The sequence below is a fragment of the Suncus etruscus genome, chromosome 2, assembly GCF_024139225.1.
Source record: "Suncus etruscus isolate mSunEtr1 chromosome 2, mSunEtr1.pri.cur, whole genome shotgun sequence".
NCBI classification, from domain to species: domain Eukaryota; kingdom Metazoa; phylum Chordata; class Mammalia; order Eulipotyphla; family Soricidae; genus Suncus; species Suncus etruscus.
This window is the reverse complement of record NC_064849.1, coordinates 22,565,083-22,588,254: the sequence shown is the minus strand read 5'-3', so window position 1 is coordinate 22,588,254 and position 23,172 is coordinate 22,565,083. Positions and strand designations below refer to the sequence as shown.

Sequence of the window (23,172 nt, the reverse complement as noted above, 5' to 3'; positions counted from 1 at the left end):
AAGCTCCTAGGGAGTATGCTAGAGAAAAATCCTGATGGCAGAGATGCACTAAGCGTTGGCACCCTGACTTGGTCAAGCTTGCTCATCATGGACATTAGGCAGTGCAGCTGAGGTACTGAGGAAGAGCATTTAAGCATGGTAGGGCTCAATTATCTGCCCTTATTGACAACATGGGCTATGCAACTAGTTATAGACAACCAGAAGTGGCAGTAAGGTCTGTGAATTGCTCTTCTTGCCAGCATCCTTTTTTCCTACCTGGCCCTGATTCTTTCCCCCTTGCCCAGCCTGCATTTTAATTAAGGTTCCTACACCAAATGTGGCCTTGAGACAGGCAAGAGCAAAAACCAACAGCTATGGTTATGTATTGTGTGGACAGATTTTGAATCAAAAGGGCCATTTTGAACTTAGACTTTTCACCAAGAAAAAAAGCCTGGTCTCTCTGTCTCATCCTATGATTATACATTTCTTCTATCTCAGAAACCCAACTCAACACACAAATAACACCACAACACTGTAAATGTCACAATGGGAAGGCAACGTAGAACCCAACCATATTTAGTGAACAAAGATGATAGTTTGGAGGACCCACATAATATCAGCCAATAATATCAGTTCTTTGAGGATTTTCAAAGAAATCAAAGAAACCTTGGAATGGACAGCCAGTAAGATTCAAGAGGATATGAGTATAGAAATGAGAAAACTTCAAACAGAAATTATAAAAATGGATCCAGAATGATAGCACAGCAGTAGGGTGTTTGCCTTGTACATGGTGATCCAGGACGGACCCCAGTTCAATCCCTAACATCCAATATGGTCCCACAATTCAGGAGCAATTTCTGAGCACATAGCAAAAAATAAAAATAAAAAAATTTAATAAGGGGGGGCAGAGAGATGGTGCAGCGGTAGGGCATTTGCCTTGCATGCAGCTGACATAGGATGGACCACATTTCTATCTGCCTGCATCCTATATGGTCCCCCAAGCCAGGAGCAATTCTGAGCGCATAGCCAGGAGTACCCCTGAGCATCACCGGGTATGGCCCCAAAACCAAAAAAAAAAAAAAAAAAGAAATAACAGAAATGAAAAATGTGGTATGAAAAATGAAAAAGTCACTGGAAAGCCTTACCAATAGAGTGATGGCTATTGAGGGTAAAATTAGTGAACTGGATGAGTGGGAAGATGAGCAAACTTAAGATTTACAGCAGATTTATCACAAGAAATCCTTCAGGCTTGAAGGCAGTGATAGGATATAGTGAAAAAGTCAATAAAATAAAAGCCTCATCATGAGTATTTTACCCAGCAAGACTTTCATTCAGATTTGAAAAAAGAATACGCAGCTTTGTGGATAAGCAATCACTCAAAAATTTTACAGACTCAAAGACAACCTCAAAAGAAGAACTGAAGGGTCTTTAAGGCAAGATATACTCTACAAACACCAAACTTCTACAAAGATATGGATGGCACAAAAAGTCATGACAATCATCTTTCTTAATGTCAATGGACTAAATGCATCAATTAAGTACTAAATGCACCAATTAAGAGGCACAGAATGGCAAAATAGATTAGAAAATTAAATCCAACATTTTGTTGCCTACAAGAAACTCATATGAATAGTCAGAGCAAAAACAGATTCAAAGTCATTGCTGGACCACAATTCTTCAAACAAATAACTCCATTAATTAGACTAAGATTGGCCTTATTAATATGACACAGAGTTCAGGCTTTAAAACGGAATAAAAGACAGAGAAGGTCATTACTTAATCATCAAGGGAAATCTATATCAGGAATAAATCACACTCCTAATGCACCCAATGAGGGCCAGCAAAATACTTAAAACAATAGCTAATAAACTTGAAAAAAAAAAACTATCACAACAAATAGTAGTGGGTGGCTTTAGTACTGCTCTGTCACCTCTTGATAGATCAATCAGGCTAAAACTTAGCAAAAATATACTGTCTTTGAAGGAAGAAATTGAATTGAGTGGCTTAGAAGATAGATATAGGACTCTTAATCTCCACAAAGATAAATACACATTTTTCTCCAATGAACATGGGGCATTCTCTACAATAGACCAAATGCTGGGCCATAAAATCTATTTCTGTAAAATCAAGAAGAAAGAAATTATATCAACTATCTCCTCAAATCATGACACACTGAAAATAGAAGTGAATTATAAACAGAAATGGAGAAATAACTTTAACATCTGGAAACTAAACAGCTCACTGCAGAACAATCAGCAGGCATTCATGATCAAAGTTCTTAACAAGATGGAAATTGAAGAAACTTTCTTAACGTAGTCAAAGCCACTTACTACCAGCCATTTACTCACTCAATATGGGAAAAACTAAAAACTTTTCTTCTAAGATCTGGCACTTTGCAAGGTTTTTCCCCTCTCACCACTTCTATTCAATATAATACTGGAAGTACTTGCCATAGCAGTTGGGCAAGAAAAAGATATTGAGGACATATAGATAGGAAAGAAAGAATCTAAGTTCTCACTGTTTGCAGATAAGATGAAAAATCCTAAAGACAACCAAGGAGGTTTGAGAAGCAATCAAATTGATTATTAAAGTGACAGACTACAAAATTAACATGCAAAATTAAATAATTTTTATACACAAATAATAAAAGAGAAAAAGAGATATTAAAAAAATCCCATCTTCAACTATGCCTCAGCATATAAAGTACTTTCGAGTCAACTAAAGAGGTGAAAAACCTATACAAAGAAAACTACAAAACAATGCTTCAAAAAATGAGAGGACACAATGATATGTAAATATAAACACTGCTTATTGATAGGTAAGATTAACATAATTAAAATAGTACTTCCAAATCACTATACAGATTTAAAATATTCCTTATAAGAATACCCATGACAATTTAAAATAAGTAGATAAAACTCTCCTCAAAAAGAAAAAACAACTATGCTATAAATTAGTAGTCATGAATACAGCATGGCACTGGAATAAAAGTTAAACCTCAAATCAATTGAATAGACTTGAGGGTTGTGAGACTGACCCCTCCCAGGCACATGATCAATTAATCATTGATAAAGGGACAAGAAACACATTGCAGAGAAAGGAAAGCCCCTTTAACAGTGGAATTGGGGTAACTGGTTAACTACATGTAAAAAAGCAAACTCAGCCCTCAATCTAATGCCATGCACAAAAGTCAAATCAAAATAAAAATGGATTAAAGGTCTTGACATTAGATATGAAACTACAAGGAACATAGAGTAAAATTTAGGCAAAAAAAAATCCATGATATTTAAGTTAAAGTCATCTTCAAGGAAGAAACACCACTGACCATGAAAATGGAAGCAAAACAAAACAAAAACAAACAAAAGTAACAACAAAAATGAATGGGACAACACTAAACTGAGAAGCTTCTGCACCTCAAAAAAATCTAGTATCTAGGATACAAAGACTACACCAGAATGGGAAAATGGGTACTTACCTAATATACATCTGGTAAGGGATTCATAGCTAAAATTTACAAGGCACTGTTATAATTAAGTAAGAAATAAACATCAAATACCTCCAAAAAATCGGGAGAAGAAATGAACAGAAATGTCCTCAAAAAAAGAAATATAGATGTCCACATGGCACATGAAAAAAAATGCTCTACATTACTAATCATCAGGGAGATGCAAATAAAAACACCAGTGAGGCATCATCTCACACTAAAGAGACTGGCACACATCTCACACCACATAGACTGACACACATCACAAATAATAAAAACAACCAGTGCTGGTGCAGATACAAAGAGAAAGGGATTCTCATTCACTGCTGGTGGGAACATAGACTGGTCCAGATTTTTAGAAAACAATTTGTATATTCTTCATAAAACTACAAGTTGAGCTTCCATGGCATCCAGCAATATCACTCCTAGGAATGGAAACTAGGAACCCTAAAAAATAATACAGGAAAGCATTTCCTGTGTTGATTGCAGTACTATTTACAATTGCCATAATCTGGAAGCAACCCAGGTGCCTGACAACAGATAAGTGGCTAAAGAAACTGGCGCATCTACAAAATGGAATACTATGCAACTGTTAGGAAAATTGAAGTCATGAATTTTGTTTTTACGTGGATGGAAATGGTGAGTATTATGTTGAGTGAACTGAGGGAGAGGGAGAGGGATAGACATAAAATAATATCAATCATCTGTAGGATAAAAGATAAAGAAAAGATAGAATTATAATAATAGCAGAGACAATAATGATAGAGGAGAGAGGACCAGTCTATGAAAGGAAGCTTATCACAAATAATGGAGCAGTCTTGTTAGGATAGAGTTGGAATCATTAAGACAATGATAATAGGAATTGATCACTGTATACAAGAACTTGGTGGTTAACAGAAAAAAAGTAATAAACTCAGTATCATTTCATTCTTTCATTAACAATTGTGCAAACCAAATGTCTAAAAGAAATAGAAAAAATGAGTAGGCATGGAGGCAAGTGGGAGGGAAATTGGAGACTTTGGTAGTAGTGAGAAATGTACACTGATGAGCAGTGATGCGCATCGTAAGAGTGAAAAGCAATCATAGATAACTTTGTAACAATAGCATTAAATAAGAGGATAAAAATTTAAAGTTATAAGTAATAACCTTTTGATATTTCATCTACCTGTTTGTGTATGACAACAATGTTTTTCCTTTTATTTATTTATATTTTATTTTTAAATAATATCTTTATTTTAAACACTGGGATTACAAACATGATAGTAGTTGGGTTTCAGTCATAAAAAAGAACACCACTCTTCCCCAGTGCAACATTCCCATCACCAATGCCCCCATCTCCCTCCTCCCCACCTGCCTGTATTTGAGACAGGCTTTCGACTTCCCTCATTCATTGACTTTGTTATGATAATTTTCAGTGTAGTTATTTCTCTATCTGCACTCACCACTCTTTGTGGTGAACTTCATATCTTGAGCTGGTTTTCCAGCCCTCGTCTTCGGGAATTATTTTAATAATGTCTTATATATTTTAATTTATATATATTTTAATTTTATGACTACCTCTCCTGATGGCTGCATATTATTCCATTGTGCATATGTACCACAGTTTCTTTAGCCATTCATTTGTTGAATGGCATGTTGGTTGTTTCCAGAATCTGACTATTGTAAATAGCACTGCAATGAATATAGGTGTGAGGAAGGGAATTTTATATTGAGTTTTTGAGTTCCTGCCCTAAAGTTTAGGAGTTCAGGTGTAGCTCTTTCTAGTGTCCCCTTTGTGTCCATACACAGCAGTAATCAGCCCCCCGTCTTGTGGGTGGAGACAAGCCTACATTTGTGATGGGCCATGGAGAGCTTATGTTTGCTGGGGTCTTTTTTGGCTGTTGCATATAGGTGACAAGGAAGCCAGGCAGGGAGCACAGGTGCAGCTCTTTATAGTGTTACTTCTTGCTTAAACACGTGAAGGAATCAGCCCCAATCCTTGTGGGTGGAGACACACTTACCTTTGTGATGGGTTCTGGAGAGCTTATGTTTGCTGGAGTCTTCTTTGACACACTGAAAATAGATATATATATATATTTTTAAATATCCAAGTAATATATAAAACAAAACTTACTTGACTAGAGATATAGAAATGAGAATCTAGATGTCTTTTTTATTTTTCATTTGTTTTGTCTCTCAGCCACACCTGGCAGTGCTCAGGGGTTACTCCTGGCTCTACAATTAGGAATTACCTTTGGAAGTACTTGGTGGTCCATATTTTGGGAATTAAGCCATGGTTCACTGTGTCCAAAGGAAATGCCTTATCTACTCTACTCTTTCTAATCCCATAACCAACCATCTTTAAGCCAGATGAGAGTTTATAGCAGTATTATTATTGCTATTCTTTTTATTTTAGAAATAGTTTATTGCTGTGCAGTTTATTTTTGTTTTAATATACTATGAATTTATTGTATTATTTAAAATTATTTTTAAAATTTAGTAAAAATATTTTTTTGGATTTTGGGCCACACCTAGCTGTGGTCAGGGATCACATCTGGCTCTGCTCTCAGATGTCACTCCTGGCAGACTAAGAATACAATATGGAATACCGGGGACCATATGGGATGCCTAGCATCAAACCTGGGTCGGCTGTGTGCAAGGCAAATGCTCTACTGAATAGCAAATGTGCTATTGCTACAGGCCTAATTTAGTAAAAATTTTAAATAATTTAATATATATTTTTTAATTCTCAAATTGGTGTCAGAGAGATAGCATATTATACAGCCTAAGTGTGTAGTATATATGGGACCTTGAGTTTGATCCCTGGTACTTTATGGCCCCCAGAATATCACTGGTATAGTTCTGGTGGTATCCAAGCACTAATGGGTGGGAGTCCTCTAAGTTTCTTAATTCTTAATTTTATTTTATTTTATTTTTTATTATTATTTATTTAAACAACTTTATTACATACATGATTGTGTATGGGTTTAGGTCATGTAAAGAATACCACCCATCACCAGTGCAACATTCCCATCATCAATGTCCCAAATCTCCTTCCTCCCACCCAACCCCCGCCTGTACTCTAGACAGGCTTTCTATTTCCCTCGTACATTCTCATTATCAGGATAGTTAAAAACGTAGTTATTTCTCTAACTAAACTCATCCCTGTTTGTGGTGAGCTTCATGAGGTGAGCTGTAACTTCCAGCTCTTTTCTCTTTTGTGTCTGAAAGTCATTATTTCAACAATGTCTTTCATTTTTCTTAAAACCCATAGATGAGTGAGACCATTCTGCGTCTTTCTCTCTCTCTCTGACTTATTTCACTCAGCATGATAGATTCCATGTACAGGAAAATTTCATGACTTCATCTCTCCTGATAGCTGCATAATATTCTATTGTGTATATGTACCACAGTTTCTTTAGCCATTCATCTGTTGAAGGGTATCTTGGCTGTTTCCAGAGTCTTGCTATGGTAAATAGTGCTGCAATGGATATAGGTGTAAGGAAGGGATTTTTGTACTGTATTTTTGTGTTCCTAGGGTATATTCCTAGGAGTACTATAGCTGGGTCGTATGGGAGCTCGATTTCCAGATTTTGGAGGTATCTCCATATTGCTTTCCATAAAGGTTGAATTAGACGGCATTCCCACCAGCAGTGGATAAGAGTTCCTTTCTCTCCACATCTCCGCCAACACTGCTTGTTCTCATTCTTTGTGATGTGTGCCAGTCTCTGGGATGTGAGGTGGTACCTCATAGCTGTTTTGATTTGCATCTCCCTGATGATTAGTGATGTGGAGCATTTTTTTATGTGTCTTTTGGCCATTTGTATTTCTTTTTTGTCAAAGTGTTTGTCCATTTCTTCTCCCCATTTTTTGATGGGATTAGATTTTCTTTTCTTGTAAATTTCAGTGGCTTGTATATTTTGGAGACTAGCCCCTTATCTGATGGGGATTGGGTAAATAGTTTCTCCTACTCAGTGGGTGGCTCTTGTATCCTGGGCACTATTTTTTTTGAGATGCGGAAGCTTCTCAGTTTAATATATTCCCATCTGTTAATTTCTGCTTTCACTTGCTTGGAGAGTACAGTTTCCTCCTTGAAGATGCCTTTAGTCTCAATTTCCTGAAGTGTTTTACCTACGTGTTGTTCTATATATCTTATGGTTTCAGGTCTTATATTGAGGTCTTTCATCCATTTGGATTTAACCTTTGTAAATGTTGTTAGGTGGGGGTCTAAGTTCAATTTTTTGCAAGTGGCTAGCCAGTTGTGCCAATACCACTTGTTGAGGAGGCTTTCTTTTCTCCATTTAGGATTTCCTGCTCCTTTATCAAAAATTAGGTGATTGTATGTCTGGGGAACATTCAAGCCTATTCCACTGACCTGAGGGCCTGTCCTTATTCCAATACCATGCTGTTTTGATAACTATTGCCTTGTAGTGAAGTTTAAAGTTGGGAAAAGTAATTCCTCCCATATTCTTTTGCCTAATGATTGCTTTAGCTATTCTAGGGTGTTTATTGTTCCAAATGAATTTCAAAAGTGCCTGATCCACTTCTTTGAAGAATGTCATGGGTATCTTTAGAGGGATTGCATTAAATCTGTACAGTGCTTTGGAGAGTATTGCCATTTTAATGATGTTAATCCTGCCAATCCATGAGCAGGGGATGTGCTTCCATTTCTGCATGTCCTCTCTTATTTCTTGGAGCAGATTTTTATAGTCTTCTTTGTATAGGTCCTTCACATTTTTAGTCAAGTTGATTCCAAGATATTTGAGTTTTTGTGGCACTATTGTGAATGGGGTTGTTTTCTTAATGTCCATTTCTTCTTATTACTATTCATGTATAGAAAGGCCATTGATATTTGTGTATTAATTTTGTTGCCTGCCACCTTTATATATGTGTCTATTGTTTCTAGAAGTTTTTTTTCATAGAGACATTAGGGTTTTCTAAGTAGAGTGTCATGTCATCTGCAAACAGTGAGAGCTTGACTTCTTCCTTTCCTATCTGGATTCCCTTGATATCTTTTTCTTGCCTAATTGCTATAGCAAGTACTTCCAGTGCTATGTTGAATAGGAGTGATGAGAGAGGACAACCTTGTCTTGTGCCAGAATTTAGAAGAAAGGCTTTCTGTTTTTCTCCATTGAGGACAATATTTGCCTCTGGCTTGTGGTTGTTGGCCTTAACTATATTGAGAAAGGTTCCTTTCATTCCCATCTTACTGAGAGTTTTGATCAAGAATGGGTGTTGGACCTTAGCAAATGCTTTCTCTGCATCTATTGATATGATCATGTGATTTCTATTATTCTTGTTGTTGATGTTGTGTATTTTGTTGATAGATTGATGAATGTTAAACCAGCCTTGCATTCCTGGGATGACGTAGTGGATGATCTACTTTTTTTTTTTTTTTTTTTTTTTTGTTTTTTGGGCCACACCCAGTGACGCTCAGGAGTTACTCCTGGCTATGCGCTCAGAAGTCGCTCCTGGCTTGGGGGACCATATGGAATGCCAGGGGATAAAACCGCAGTCTGTCCTAGGCTAGTGCAGGCAAGGCAGGCACCTTACCTCTAGCACCACCACCCGGCCCCTGGATGATCTTCTTAATGAGGCATTGAATCCTAGGCAAAGCATTTATTTCATTCAGTTTTGTCACTATGTCCCACTACTGCCTTCTGGCCTTGAGTGTTACTGGTGACAGGTCTGCAGTAAATCTCTTGCTGCTTTCAGAATTCTGTCTCTCTCTGTGGGATTCATCATTGTGACTAGGATGTGTCTTGGGGTGTTTTTTCTGGAGTCTCTTTTAGTCGGTACTCTTCGGGTGTGCAGAATTTGATCACATGTATTCTTTAGCTCTGGTAGTTTCTTTTTAGTGATGTTCTTGACCATTGATTCTTCCTGGAGATTTTCTTCCTTGGTTTCTGGGACTCCAATGATTCTTAAGTTGTTTCTGTTGAGCTTATCATAAACTTCTATTTTCATCTGTTCCCATTCTTTGAGTAATTTTTCCATTGTTTGCTCATTTTCTTTAAGGCTTTTTTCCAATTTCTTCTGCTGTATGGAATTGTTGTTCATCTCATCTTCCAGTGTACTAATTCTATCCTCAGCTTCTGTTAACCCATGGGAAAGCTCAACCATGTTTTTCTTCAGTTCATCAACTGAGTTTTTCAGACCTGTTATTTGACCTGAAATTTCAGTTTGGAGTTTTCTGATTTCTATTTTCATATTCTCTTGATTCTTATTAGTGTTCTCTTCTATACTTTCTTTGAGTTCTTTGAACATCTTCCATATTGCGACTCTAAACTCCTTATCTGAGAGACTTACTAGTTGGTTGGTCATGTTCAAGTCATCAGAGTTGCCATCGTCATTCTCTATGTCAGGCACTGGCCTACATTGTTTCCCCATTGTCACACTTTTATTGTGGGTTTTTCTACGTGTTGTGGTTGTGTTCATTGGCTAAATGATATTCACGGCCGTGTAACGAAGTGGAGCGGCTGCGCTTCTCTGAGTTCTCCCTTTTTGGCGTGTAAACTCACCTCCAGGAAAGGCTCCAGGGAAGGCGAGCCATCTGCAGATGAGCTACACACAGAATGAAATCAGGCTGAAAATGCAGCATAGCACAGCAGACAGGCAGATAGGGGTGCTGGCATCTGAGTTCCAGCAGAGTTCAGTGGTTTCCCCTTTCTGGGTGTGTAAACTCACCTTCAGGGAAGGCTCCAGGGAAGGTGAGCCATCTGCAGTTGAGCCACACACAGGATGAAATCAGGCCAAAAATGCAGCACAGCACAGAAGACAGGCAGTTAGGGGTGTTGGCATCTGAGTTCCAGCAGAGTTCAGCTAATTCTTAATTTTAATGTGGAAAATTATTACAAAAGTAAAACTTAATTGTATCTGTGATATAGAGAATAATATGGTCTTGAGGCAAAGTTACTTTTGAGATTCCCTTGACCTATACCCATGCTAGTGAAGTTCTGTTAAATTTTAGTATTTAAGTATTTGTTACCTGGTCTATTAAGAATCTGTTGTTCAGAATATATTCTTTATCTATCTTCTAGTTTACTAATTTTATCCATTGTTATTACAACTATACTATTGAGCTCATTTTCCATTTTAGTAGTTATATCTTCAATTCAATACTACAAGTGTCTCCCCTTTTCCTTTAATCGCTCTTTTTATATTTTCTCTTTCTCATTTGCTTCAAATAAATTTGTGAGTGCTGAAGTGTTTCATGATACCTCCTTTAAAACCCAGGTCATACACAATGATAGCTTCTGATTCTTTTCCATATCATTGCTTTTTAATTTTATTTCTAGTTCTTGGTGTGATTGGGTTACTATTGTGTCCTGAGCACTTTGGGCACTACGAGAAAGGGCTCTTGATTCTATCTAAAATGGTTTACGGAGGTCATTACTGTGTTCAGATATGCTTTCTTTTCTACTTCTGTGAATATTGGTTACAATAACAATTTAGTTTTCCGTGTCTTTGCTGTTTTGATCTGCTTTGTTTATTCTATGTTGCTGAGATTTCTGCTAAGTTCCTGCTGATGCTGATGCTGTCTGCAGAGGTGAAAGCAATTTTTTAGTTGGCTTTTTATCACTGGATGTCATTCTATGAGGTCAAAGCCTTGTTCTGAATATCTACTGGGGGTGGTGAGGTGGCGCTAGAGGTAAGGTGTCTGCCTTGCAAGTGCTAGCCAAGGAAGGACTGCGGTTTGATTCCCGGGCACCCCAAATGGTCCCCCTAAGCCAGAGGCAATTTCTGAGCGCTTAGCCAGGAGTAACCCCTTAGCATCAAATGGGTGTGGCCAAAAAAAAAACAAAAAAAAAAAAGAGAAAAAGAAAAATATACCTGTAGGCATATCAGGTGCCAGCTAGAGCCTTAGCAGAAAGGTCTGAAGCTTAGCTGCAACAGGTCAGAATGCTCCTGAGTGAGGGCCAAGATTAGTTCCTGGTAGGAAGCTTGCTAAAAGGAGAGTGGGGAATGCAGTTAGGGCAGATACAGGATCTCTATTTCCATGAAAATGGGAAGTGAACACTGAATAACTGGGTGCTGAAAGGAGGAAAAGTCTTTTCTGTGATAATTTCAGTCAATAGAATTGCAAATTACTCAAAGAAAATAGGGAAAAAAGAGATAAGGAAAGTGCCATTAAGGCTTGATGGGGGTATAGGCCTGCTAGTGGGAGGAAAACTAGAGACATTGCTCCTCAACTGTAGCAGTTTTGTTGAATCACTATTAGTTCTTGTGTGGTGCTTTTCCCAGTTCTTCAACCACAGAAAAAAAGCTTTGATATGTTGCTGTTTGTAATATATGTATTTTGGGGCACTCAGAGAGTCTGCACACCTTTCTGGTCCCCACTTTATGGGTAAATAAGATAACTGAATAAGTCTAGAAAGCTCATGATATTGTCATTTCTCAAGTTAGCTCCCTATCCACCATCCTCTAATTAATGTTCTGCCACTGATAGCTGAATCATTTTTGGGTATCTTGAGATATTCAGAGAAAGAACCAGGAAACTGTAGGTCTATGCAATCATTGTGGGACAGCAGGCCATAACTGTGTACATGTTTTTAATGTCAAAATATAAAATTGCTGAATGCCTGAAATAATCTATTCTTATAATGATTGCTTCTCTGTTTAGGGATTATGCTGGAATATATAAAGGGCGGAGAATTAAAAACCAAGTCTATAGACTTGCTTGAACTTGGACCTAGGTAAGTTGGTTGCACAATGCAACACAGATAATATTCTTTATGTGTTTTCACTTTTTTAAAGAAATATTTTATTGAAACCTTGTAATTTACAAGGCTATACCAATGATGCTCAGGGGATATTCTTGCTCTGAATTTAGGAATATCTGCAGGCATGCTTGGAACAATCCAGTAATCTGTATTGCTGGTATTGAACCAGGGTCAGCCATTTGCATAGCCTGTGCCCTACCCACTGCATTATTGCTCTGACCCCATTATATAAATTATGTTTGTAATATATATGTACATATATACTTTTTAAATAAAAAGAAACAGGCCAAGTGTCCAAGAACAGATGAATGGATAATGAAACTATGGTACATTTACCATAGTAAATGAAATGAGTGAAATAAATCATAGGGAGAGAGACAGACATAGAATGATCATACTAATTTTTACAATATAGCAATAACATAGTATGAGAGTAATACCCCCCAAAAGTAGTAATGATAGCTAAGAGGACTGACTGGTCTGTTGTAGGAAGCTTGTCACAAAAAAAGGTGGGAGAAATGCAGTAATGATGAGGGTACTACTATGACTGTGATAGCTGAAAATGTTCAGTTTGGACAAGAACTGAATGCAGAAAGAATGTAAAACACTATGCATGATACTCTTTCAGTAACAGTATTGCAGACCATAGTGCCTAAAAGGATAAAATAGTGGAGAGATAGAGAGAGAATAGTGTCTGCCATAAAGACAGGCTGAAAGGGTGGGAATGGGTGAAAACTGGGCAATTGGTGATGGTAAATAAATATTGGACAAGGTATGGGCATTGAAACATTGGTATTTTATTTACTCAACCATCAACGACCTTTTAACTCTAACTCTCAGAGAATCAATTACAAAGCATCCAAGAAATGTAAAAGAAAATCTAAGTCTTTTGCATAGAAGACATCTTCCATGAAAGCCATCAGAAAATACAGGAGCTTCATATTCCTGTTTGAACATGTCACAATACTCTGGACTTATTTGGGGGGAACTTTCCTTCTCTGCTTGTAAGGCTTGGTAGTCCAGATGCTGCTCTGACGCAGAGAAATGAAGAGACAGTCACTCAGGCAAAAGCTCAAGTGAGTTTTTTATTCTGGCCAGCCAGGGTCCAATGCTTGTTCAGAACCGAACAGAGGCAGAGGGCCATGTGGCTTTCTTTGTTTATCCTTATATACCATAAGAAGGGGATGGGGAGAGGGGGTAGGGATGACTCCCTTATAAGGTCATAACATTCGCTTGAGATACTCTAAGGTAATACGAGTTCCTTATAAGGGCATGACATCCACTAAGATTGGTATAAACTTCCTCTTTAGGACAAAAAGGGTTAGATAAAAAAAAAGCAGGTATAAGCATAGAAAATTACAGGTTACAGAACCTGACCTTCAAGTTTTATGAGCTACAGCAGTGAGGGCTGGTGTAACTAGTTGTTGACTTCCCTTTTCATGCTCAAATTTCTCAATGGAGATGATGTAGTCATATGTATAGTTCATGTTCTTCACAGAGCAATAAACTTTATCATGTAATGAGTGAATATCAGAGTGTAATTGCTCATGTTTTGGCTAATTTTTCAGTACTGATGTTGACACCTTGGTGGAAGAGATACAGAAAGCAGAACCCTTACTCACAGCTTCAAGAACTAATCAAGTAAAACTCTTGATAAAGAGACTGCAAACTAAACTTGCACAGCACACCAACCGCAAATTCTATCTTTTTAAGGTTTGTGTATTTAAAAAATACTAAGTGGGAGGATGTCAGCTTTTTATTGACACTCTATTAATTTGTGGTAAAATGAAAATCATGCTTTTCCTCAAAGCTTCACCTATATTTGCTGGAATGTTACTTAATAAATGATTATGGATAGAATGAATGAATTTGAAGCTTACACTTCTTGAGGGGTTAAATGAATAATTTGTACTAAACTTCAGTATTTTCTCTATAAGAATATCTATTAAAGCATTTTTAAGTAAAAATTTAAATTTTCAATTTTGAATCACACCAAATGGTAGTTAGGGCTTACTATAGCTCTGTGCTCAGGGCTCAGGACTCAAGGGCACAATATGGGATGCCAGAAATAAATCCCAGATGTCTTAGATGCAAAGCAAGCCTCTTGCTTATTTTGCTCTCTGGTCCTCAGTAAATAATTAAAAATTTTCAGCAAGAATAATATAAAAATATATTTTAGAATATTAGTATTTTAGAATTCCTGTTTTTCATGAGAAAGGTAAATATCAAGATATTTGATTACAATTTAATAAATTTAATACATTTCTTTTTCTCTAGTTCTAAAATAATAAGTATTGTCTGTATTCATTTACTTCCTCAACAAGTATTATTTTTACTAACAAATTTAATTGTTTTATACGATTCATTTATATTTTACTATTTTTGTTATTTAGTGTGATAATAATGACCTGTATACTCAAACTCATTTTCAGTTGATTAAAAAAATCTTTTCATTGTATTCATTCTTTCAAATTCTGAGTTTAATCTTACAATATTTCCAGCAGATGGCACTATTTAACTGCAAATATGGGCTTGATAAAGGAGAGTTGCCTTGTAATTTATACCCCAATGGAATCATTCTGATAGTAAAATTTGATGCCCCTAATAGTTTTATTGTGGGTCATAATGGGAGTCATCTAACCCAGCAAATCTATCTATAAACAGACAATCTCATTTATGTTTTGCTAGAAGACATATCTAATCTCTATAAAAACTTCAGAATTTAAAATAGTAATTCTGTATTGTAAAATATTATAAAAATCTTTTTCTGTGTACATTCTTTGTATATGAAAAAGACAATGTGATCTTTATAATTATACTCATTGTACATATAATATGGAATTTATATTTCTGAATTAGTGAAAAACAGATTTTTTTATTTTTTTAATTATCAAAACTTCTAAGTGTATTATTGAATCTAAGTAATTGGAAATATAATGTATTTTTTGTTTATTTGGCCATTATTCATTTATTATGTATGACAGAATTGAAATTTTGACTTGAAGTTAAAATGAATAAATTAAACCTTATTTTTTCATTGAAGGTTATCAGAGCACACATACTGCCATTGACTAATGTTGCGATTAATAAATCAGGCTCATGGTAAGACTCACTTTATTCTAGTAAACATTTTAAAAATATTTAAGAAAAATATACAAAGGTAAAAATGAACTGAAGGTTCAGATATTTTCCATATACCTCTGCCCCACATTCATAAACTTCCCCATTGTCTCAACAGTAGTTATGAGAACATATTTGCTACATTTAGTGTACTTATACAGACACACTATTATCTTTTGAAATTCATAGTCGCATGAGGTGTGCCCTTGACCATGTCCATTCTGTGGATAGAAGGAAATCTACATGCAGGTGCTGATTAAGTCCTATATGTATCCTGATGGTGCCCAATTCCTGTTGCCTAGTGATACAATTGCTGCATTTATGCATCATCAGTTTCTTATGCTGAAAGCTACCATGTGTATCTTTGGTTTAACTTGAAAGCATAATTTCCCCTTGTGTTTGATTTATCCTCATGTGTGTTGTATGTCATGGCCCCTAAACATACAAAATCCATTGCTAGTACTGTTAGGGTGGTGTAAGTGATTGACCTGGAAATGAAAATAGAAATAGCTGGTCTTTGAAAGTAGAAAAATCACAAATAGCAGTGTTTTCTGCTAGACAGTTTCCATCCAACTTTTTCTATAATATCAAACAGGAACAAAGTATTAGATAGGAATGCAAAAGTTATTTTTGTCATTTTATTTTTTTGGTGGTTATTATTTTTTATTATTTTGGGGCCACAACTAGCAGTGCTCAGGTGTTACTTTTGGGGTTACTCTTTACTCAGAAATCACTCCTGGCAGTGCTGGGGGACCATATAAAATCCTGGGGATCAGACCTGGTTTGGCCACATGCAATAATGTAAATGCCCTCCTTGCTGTGCTATTGCTTTGACCCCAGATCTGTGTCATTTTGATAGGCCTAGTCAAACAGCTGTTCCTTACCAACTTAAATTCTTATCAACATTGTTAAGGAATAAATCTTTGTTTTTGCAAAAAGTTGGCAGAGGTGTATGGCACATTTACTTCTATCATTTCAATACCCTGCTGAATTTTAAGGGTGAAATAATCCCTGTGCCCCTCTATTTTGACCTATTTCCTTCAATATTTTAATATATGAAAATCTCATGACTATTATAGCCACTGTGGAAGTGTATATAAAGTTTCTTAAAAATATTTAAAGAGTATGTAAGATGCAATCATTTGACTCCTAAAATAATGGAAATCTATTGACTATTTCTATAGTAGAATGGTCATAGTTTAATTGGTCAATTGCTAAATATTTTTTGAATACATATTAGCACTATTACTTATTACTTATTAGTATTCAGTATTCCAGGTCCTGGTGGTGGTTGTGGTAAACAAAGGGTAGCAGGCTTCATGTGTATCAAACAAATATGTGCTGCAGAGATAATCATAAAGGTGCCTGTAGCTGATTTGGGAGTATTTTAGGAAGAAGTTGAGGTTTCAGAAGGAGCTGTTACTGTTGGTTTTATAGTTTATTAACAGAACATTGAATTTTCTTTCAAATTTTTCAGAAACCATTGGGGAAAAGTTAAAAGGTAGCTTCAGTTTTTGTGAGCAGATTCAAGTTTGTAGATAAAGAACTCTTAAAAGGAGTTTCATGGTTCAAGAAAGAGATGGAGGTCATGGAGCTACTAGAGATAGATATTTGAAATGTTCTGATAAAAGTTAGGAATATTGCATGTAGAATGGGAAGGACAAGTGGAGTCTAGGATGGTGCTATAATTTTATGAACTGCCTCACTTAAGGAAAAAAGGTATAACTTATAAAATTAAAATTTCAGAAAATATTCTGACCACCATTGAAGTCCTCTTAGTTATACTCTGCAAAATGATTTTTGGTAGAACTTATCTTTAGTTAATGAGTTCTTTTCAAACTTGTGATAACATTTTAAAGTTTCTAATACTGAGGATTTATATAGTTGTCCCAATTGAACTATTTATTCTTCATACACAATTTTCATTGCAAAAAGTAAAATAAGTAAAATATTTCTGTCAGAAAGAAAAAATAAGCTGTCAGTCAGCACATTGCTATTTTAACTTTGCAATTGATTTCTTTGTGTCAGCTTTATCACAGGGAGCTATGATCGGACATGCAAAGTCTGGGATACTGCTTCTGGAGAGAAGCTCCATACTCTGGAAGGGCACAAGAATGTGGTCTATGCCATAGCATTCAACAATCCCTATGGGTGAGAGTTGCTCTCCTTTTATTCTTGAAAGGATTCATACTTTCATACATTTGTTTATTTCATCTCTTCTGGGAAGAGAAGGAAGAAAACCAAAATATAATGAGTGATAAATGTGTGTTTTGGAAGTCTTTTAAACACAACTTTTAATGCTCAATATAGCTTTGGGACAGGTATTAACTCCCCTCATATAAAGAGTTTAAATCCTATTGCAGTATTATGTAATAACAGAGATCTCTAGAGTTCACACACAAGGAAGCCTGATTCTGGGCCCCCTTAGGGATTCTCTAACAGGCATTTGCTAAAAATATGATGTTTATTTGAATGAATATTATTAGGCTAAGTTGTAACTGAAAGCATTATAAAAATTAGAAAATACTTGGTAAGAATTCAAAAAAATTCTACAGTGGTTGTTCTTGTATAATAGGTTATTTAACTTCACATTCCATCAAAATATTAGACTTTTCTTCCTGACTTTTTCTCCCAAGTTGGAAATTATTGAGTTTGAATATGATTTCTGTAAGACAGAATTGATCCAGTCAAGGAATAACGACCTTAGCCTATTGTCAAATTATTATCAAATGACTACCTGTTTACAACAGTTTGAGAAAAACATTTATTTCTATTATTGCCCACTTTGAACTTTTTCATTAACTATGGTGGTACAATAAAGATGATTTCTTTCCTCTGTGGTATTAAGATGACTAGAATGAAATAGTAAATGACAGAAACTAGGAGAAAGAAATCATGATGCTTCTCCTAATTAGCATCTTGAAGGATGATCTGAGTTTAAAGCAGATGTAGGAAAGAGAAAGGTGTTAGGAATGGAGAAGTAACCCTGGAGAATAGTCAGCAGCAGCCCTGTGTCTCACCCCTCTATATTCGGCAGAGTTTTGTCAAATGCACTCTGTGACCATTCTCCCTAGTGAACTATTCAAATAGAGAAACAGAAATGCTTGAGATTAGAGCATTTTATGGCATCAAATGTCTGTCCTGAAGAAACGAATTGCTATGAAAATTTTGTGGACAAAAGAATGGCACAATGGAGAGGGCTATATTTAAGGATTTCTCTGGAAAAGAAAAAAGATTACATGTTTTGTGGCAGGACATCAACAGGAGACAAGATAATTAGCTAAGAGTCAAATAATAATTTTTGTAATGGCAGAAGCAGTCTAGGATGGTGACAGGCAATAGGAGTCTCATAAAAATGTAATGATTTTAGAATAAAAATTTTATTTTACTTTATCACAAAATTAAGAAACACTTGATATCTAATGTTATATGTCATATGGTTTAAAAATATAATATCCTTTCAAAATAAATATTTGTGGTGGACAAGTGAACTTAATTGTTGCATTAGAATAGTTACATATCTAAATTAAATTACAGAAATTTTAACTTTGCTACATGTACTTTTACATCACAGAAATTATATTTTTTCACTTTTCCCTTTTAAACAAAAGGGAACTCTTTTATTTTAGGTACTGGAGTTTACAGCACTATTAATGGTAGACTTTCTGCATAATTCGTTCCAGTACACCCTGTACTAGAATATTCACTTCTTTCCACTATTATCCCAGTGTCCCCCATTATATGCCCTATCCATTTGCTTCAACAAACCCCACCATGGAGAGCTTTCTACTGAAGATCATTCAGTTTCTGTTGCCTTGGGCATTTATTATTCTACAAAATTTTTTTAATATCCCATATATAAAAGAAAACTTTTGTACCTGTCTTTCTGTCACTTAAAATTATACTCCTCAGACCGATTCATATAACAGCAAATCACATGATCTTATTTTCTCTCATAGCCTACCAATACTAATACTACTAACAGTAATATTCTATTGTGTGTGTGTATATATATATATATTCAGTCTTCTGTTCCTGGACATTCGGTTTATTTCTAGATTTTGACTATTGTTAAAAGTATTATAATGAACATAGGGGTACATATGTCTTTTCTAAACAGATATTGGTCCTTGTAGTAGATGCCAAGAAGGGAGTGACTGGGTCATATGAAAGCTCAATTCTTAGTTTTTGAGAAGTGTCCATACTGCTTTTCAAAACTGTTGGATCAATTTAAATTCCCTTCAGCAGTGAATAATAGTTTCTTTACTACCCTGTATTTATGCCAGTATTGGTTGGTTTTGTTCTTTGTGATGTGTGATAGTCTCACTGATAAGTTCTTTTGAATTGCATTTCCCTAATAAGTGATGGGCAGCATTTTTCATATTATTTTTACTATCTTTGTATTTTCTTATTTTTTGGGGGGGGGTCATACCAGGCAGTGCTCAGGGGTTACTCTTGGCTCTACGCTCAGAAATTGCTCCTAGCTCGGTGGACCATATGGGATGCCAAGATTCGAACCACCGTCCTTCAGCATGCAAGACAAACGCCCTGCCTCCATGCTATCTCTCCAGCCCTTATCTCTGTATTTTCTTTGAAAAAATTTTTGTTAATCCAATTCCACCTCAATTTTTAATGGGGTTGTCTTTTTATTTTGTATAGTTCTATCAGTGCTTGGATATTATTAATATATTGGATATTAATATCTTGGATGTTAGCACCTTATTAGATGAGTGGTAGGCAAGTATTTTCTCCCAGTTATTCTGGTATAATTTCTCTTACAATGTTAAAGCTTCTGAGTTTAATATGACCCCAGTTGTTTATTTTTTGCTTCCTTTAGCTTATGTAATGGCATCAAATCATTGAAGATATCTCTAGATCCAATGTGATGAATGTTCTATGTATTCTTTCCCAATATTCTCTCTGAATTTAATACTGATATAGAGGTCTTTAAACCAGGGGTCTCAAACTCAATTTACCTGTCTTTTGAAATTAGAGAAAGAGAAACTTCCTATCTTCTTTACCCAACAATTGCTTTGGCTATGTGGGAAATAAGATTTATTACTCCATATAATTTAGTAATGTGTAATCTATGTCTTTAAAAATGTCATGGGTATTTTTTATTGGGATTGCACTGAATTTTCATGATGTTTTGTGCACTTGTCATTTGGATGATACTAGTCCTTCTGATCTGTTAACAGAGGATGTGTTTCATGTCCCCACTTCTTTTACCTCCTTTATAGTATTCATGATTTTCTTCAGATATATTTTTTTACCACTTTGGTTAAATTGATTCCTAGGTACTTGATTTTCTGAGGCAGAAGTGAGAATGGTGCTGATTTTTTCAAAATTATCTCTATTTTATTATTTACATATATAAAATGCCATGGATTTCTGTGAATAGATGTTATATTCTGCTACTTTGGTATAAAATCTTATTACTTTTTAATTTTTTTTTAAAAATAGAGTCTTTAGAGTTTTCTCAGTCTAGTTTCACGTCATGTGTATATAGTGAGTTTGACTTTCTTTTTTCATAAGAATGCCCTTAATCTCTCTTGTTTTCGTAAGAAATTACATTTCTCTTGTACTTATTATACCAAATGGTGGGAAAGAAAACTTTCATGATAAATTTTACTAGTGACAAATTCCTACTTGCATGCTATTTAATGAATGGTATATGTATATTCTTTATAACACAATGCTATGTATTTTAATAGCATGCTCAACACACAAATGACATTTTCAATGTCCATTTGACAATTCCAAAATGGGAGAAACACTCCTCACTTTTTGGAATTTTTATTAAATTCCACAAAAAGCCCCTGAAGAAAAACCTACTTATTAAATGACCCACTGTGTGATGATTAGTGAATGGGTGAAAGCAAAGAATCTCACTGTACTTTGGGCATGGATTTCAGCTAAGTGAGTTTAATAGACTTATCAAGGTAAAACTAAGAGAGAAAGTGATGTATATGAGAAAGGCTGAGGGTAAATTTGTGGGGTGTGTGTGTGAGTGTATGTGTGTGAGAGAGAGAGATAGAGAGAGAGCCTTAACTATCTTGGTTTATATGGTTTCTACAACAGATCAGAAATAAGATTTTGATTCAATAAAATAATTCTAAAATGAATTAAATCATCCTTTATAATATGTCACAGAGATACAGAGCTAATATATGATAGATAACAAACTAATCAGAAAGCAATAGCAACTCACATTCACAGAGTTGAGGGGATTGAAGAAGAGAAATGGAGTGCATAAACACCTGGATGAGAAGTCTTGCGATTTTGTTGTGTCTTAAGCAGAAGTTGAAAGTTATGTACATCTGAGAGAAATTGACTTAGGCTTGGACACCAAAGCAGAAATCCAATGTATATTGTGGGTGGAGAACCAGCCTTGAGTGTAAGGAGGTTAGAATTAGTGGTCATTTCTCTGAACAACATTCTGGAACGTTCCTCTGGAGGAACTTGCTATTTTTCAATTAGAGAACACAGAAATACTATGCGGGTGTTCTGGGAACAAAAGGAAAAGTAAAGTATTAGTCTAGAAAATATGTTCTACTGAGAATTTATCATTTATTTTGGAATTTATATTTTGAGCATCCTATACTTTTGAACAATAAACTAAACCATGAAACATTCTAATTAATTCTAAATGATGAACCATTCTAAGTGAAGTTGAATTAACATTTCTTTGCTAAATTTTGAGGTGCTGGGATAAAACCCAGAATCTCAGATAATACAAGACATGTGCTCTTACTGCTGGCCCTAGGTAAACATTTTTTTTTACTATTTTCTATAAAGAATAGCTATAGAAGGGAGATAAAAAGATTTTAATGTCATGTCAAAAATAAAGCAAGCAGGGGCCAGTGAGTTGGCACTAGAGGTAAGCGCTAGCCATGGAAGGACCATGGTTCAATCCCCTGGTGTCCCATATGGTCCCCCCAAGCCAGGGGCAATTTCTGAGCACTTAGCCAGGAGTAACCCCTGAGCATCAAATGGGTGTGGTCTGAAAAACCAAAAATAAAAAAATCAATAAATAAAGCAAGCAAGTTATAGCAGTCCTCTCTACTATCCACTAATTTTAAAGGAAATGAACTTTTTGTTCTCTTTAGATCCTTATTTTTATTCACCAGCCTTAACATCATTCAAACTGGTACTGTTTCCAAGGAGGATGTCTAATATACTTAAATTTTATCTAGCTATATTGCTAATTATATTTATAACTTTTCATTTTTCTTTTTTCAAAATCAATGTTTTTATGCCAGTATTCCTGATAACAGAATGTTTCTGTGTTTATAAAACTTATCACATTTTGTGTTCATTGCTAATTTTCTCAGTGCAAAATTATTTTGCCTTATTTATTTATTTGTTTGTTTATTTTGGTTTGTGGACCACATTCGGTGACATTCAGGGGTTACTCCTGGCTCTGTGCTTTGAAATCTCTCCTGGCAGTCTCAGGGGACCATATGTGGTACCAGGGTTCAAACCCACGTCCTCCCTGTGCAGCCTCATGCAAGGCAAATGTCCTACGGCTGTGCTATCACTCTGGCCCCTGCCATATTTTTTTTTTTTTTGCTTTTAAAATTAATCCTGGGGGTTGGAGCGGTGGTGCAGCCCTAGAGTGTTTGCCTTGCACTCAACTGACCTAAAACCGACTGTGGGCTGATCCTGGCTTGCCTTATAGCACCCCAAGCCAGGAGCGATTTCTGAGCACATAGCCAAGAGTAGTCCCTGAGCATCACCGGATGTGTCCCCCCCAAAAAAAAAAAACCCAAAATAAAATTAACCCTGAACTAATGTGAGGTAAAATCTTAAAAATTATACATGTAACAGTATACCCTTTAAATATGGGACTTTTATTTTGTGATTCTCTAGGTTGATTATTTTTAA

At 35.6% G+C, this 23,172-nt stretch overlaps 1 protein-coding gene across 1 annotated transcript in view; it reads left to right on the top strand.

Annotated features, from left to right (window-relative positions):
* Positions 1-12,069: 12,069 nt before the first annotated feature.
* Positions 12,070-23,172, top strand: part of DAW1 (dynein assembly factor with WD repeats 1) — a 32,762-nt gene continuing 21,659 nt past the window's right edge. Inside the window, exons 1-4 of the mRNA XM_049768424.1 lie at positions 12,070-12,138; positions 13,734-13,878; positions 15,209-15,267; positions 17,314-17,436. Of these exons, the coding sequence (XP_049624381.1) occupies positions 12,071-12,138; positions 13,734-13,878; positions 15,209-15,267; positions 17,314-17,436 (395 nt within the window). The 5' untranslated portion in view covers position 12,070. The remainder of the gene's footprint in view (positions 12,139-13,733; positions 13,879-15,208; positions 15,268-17,313; positions 17,437-23,172) is intronic.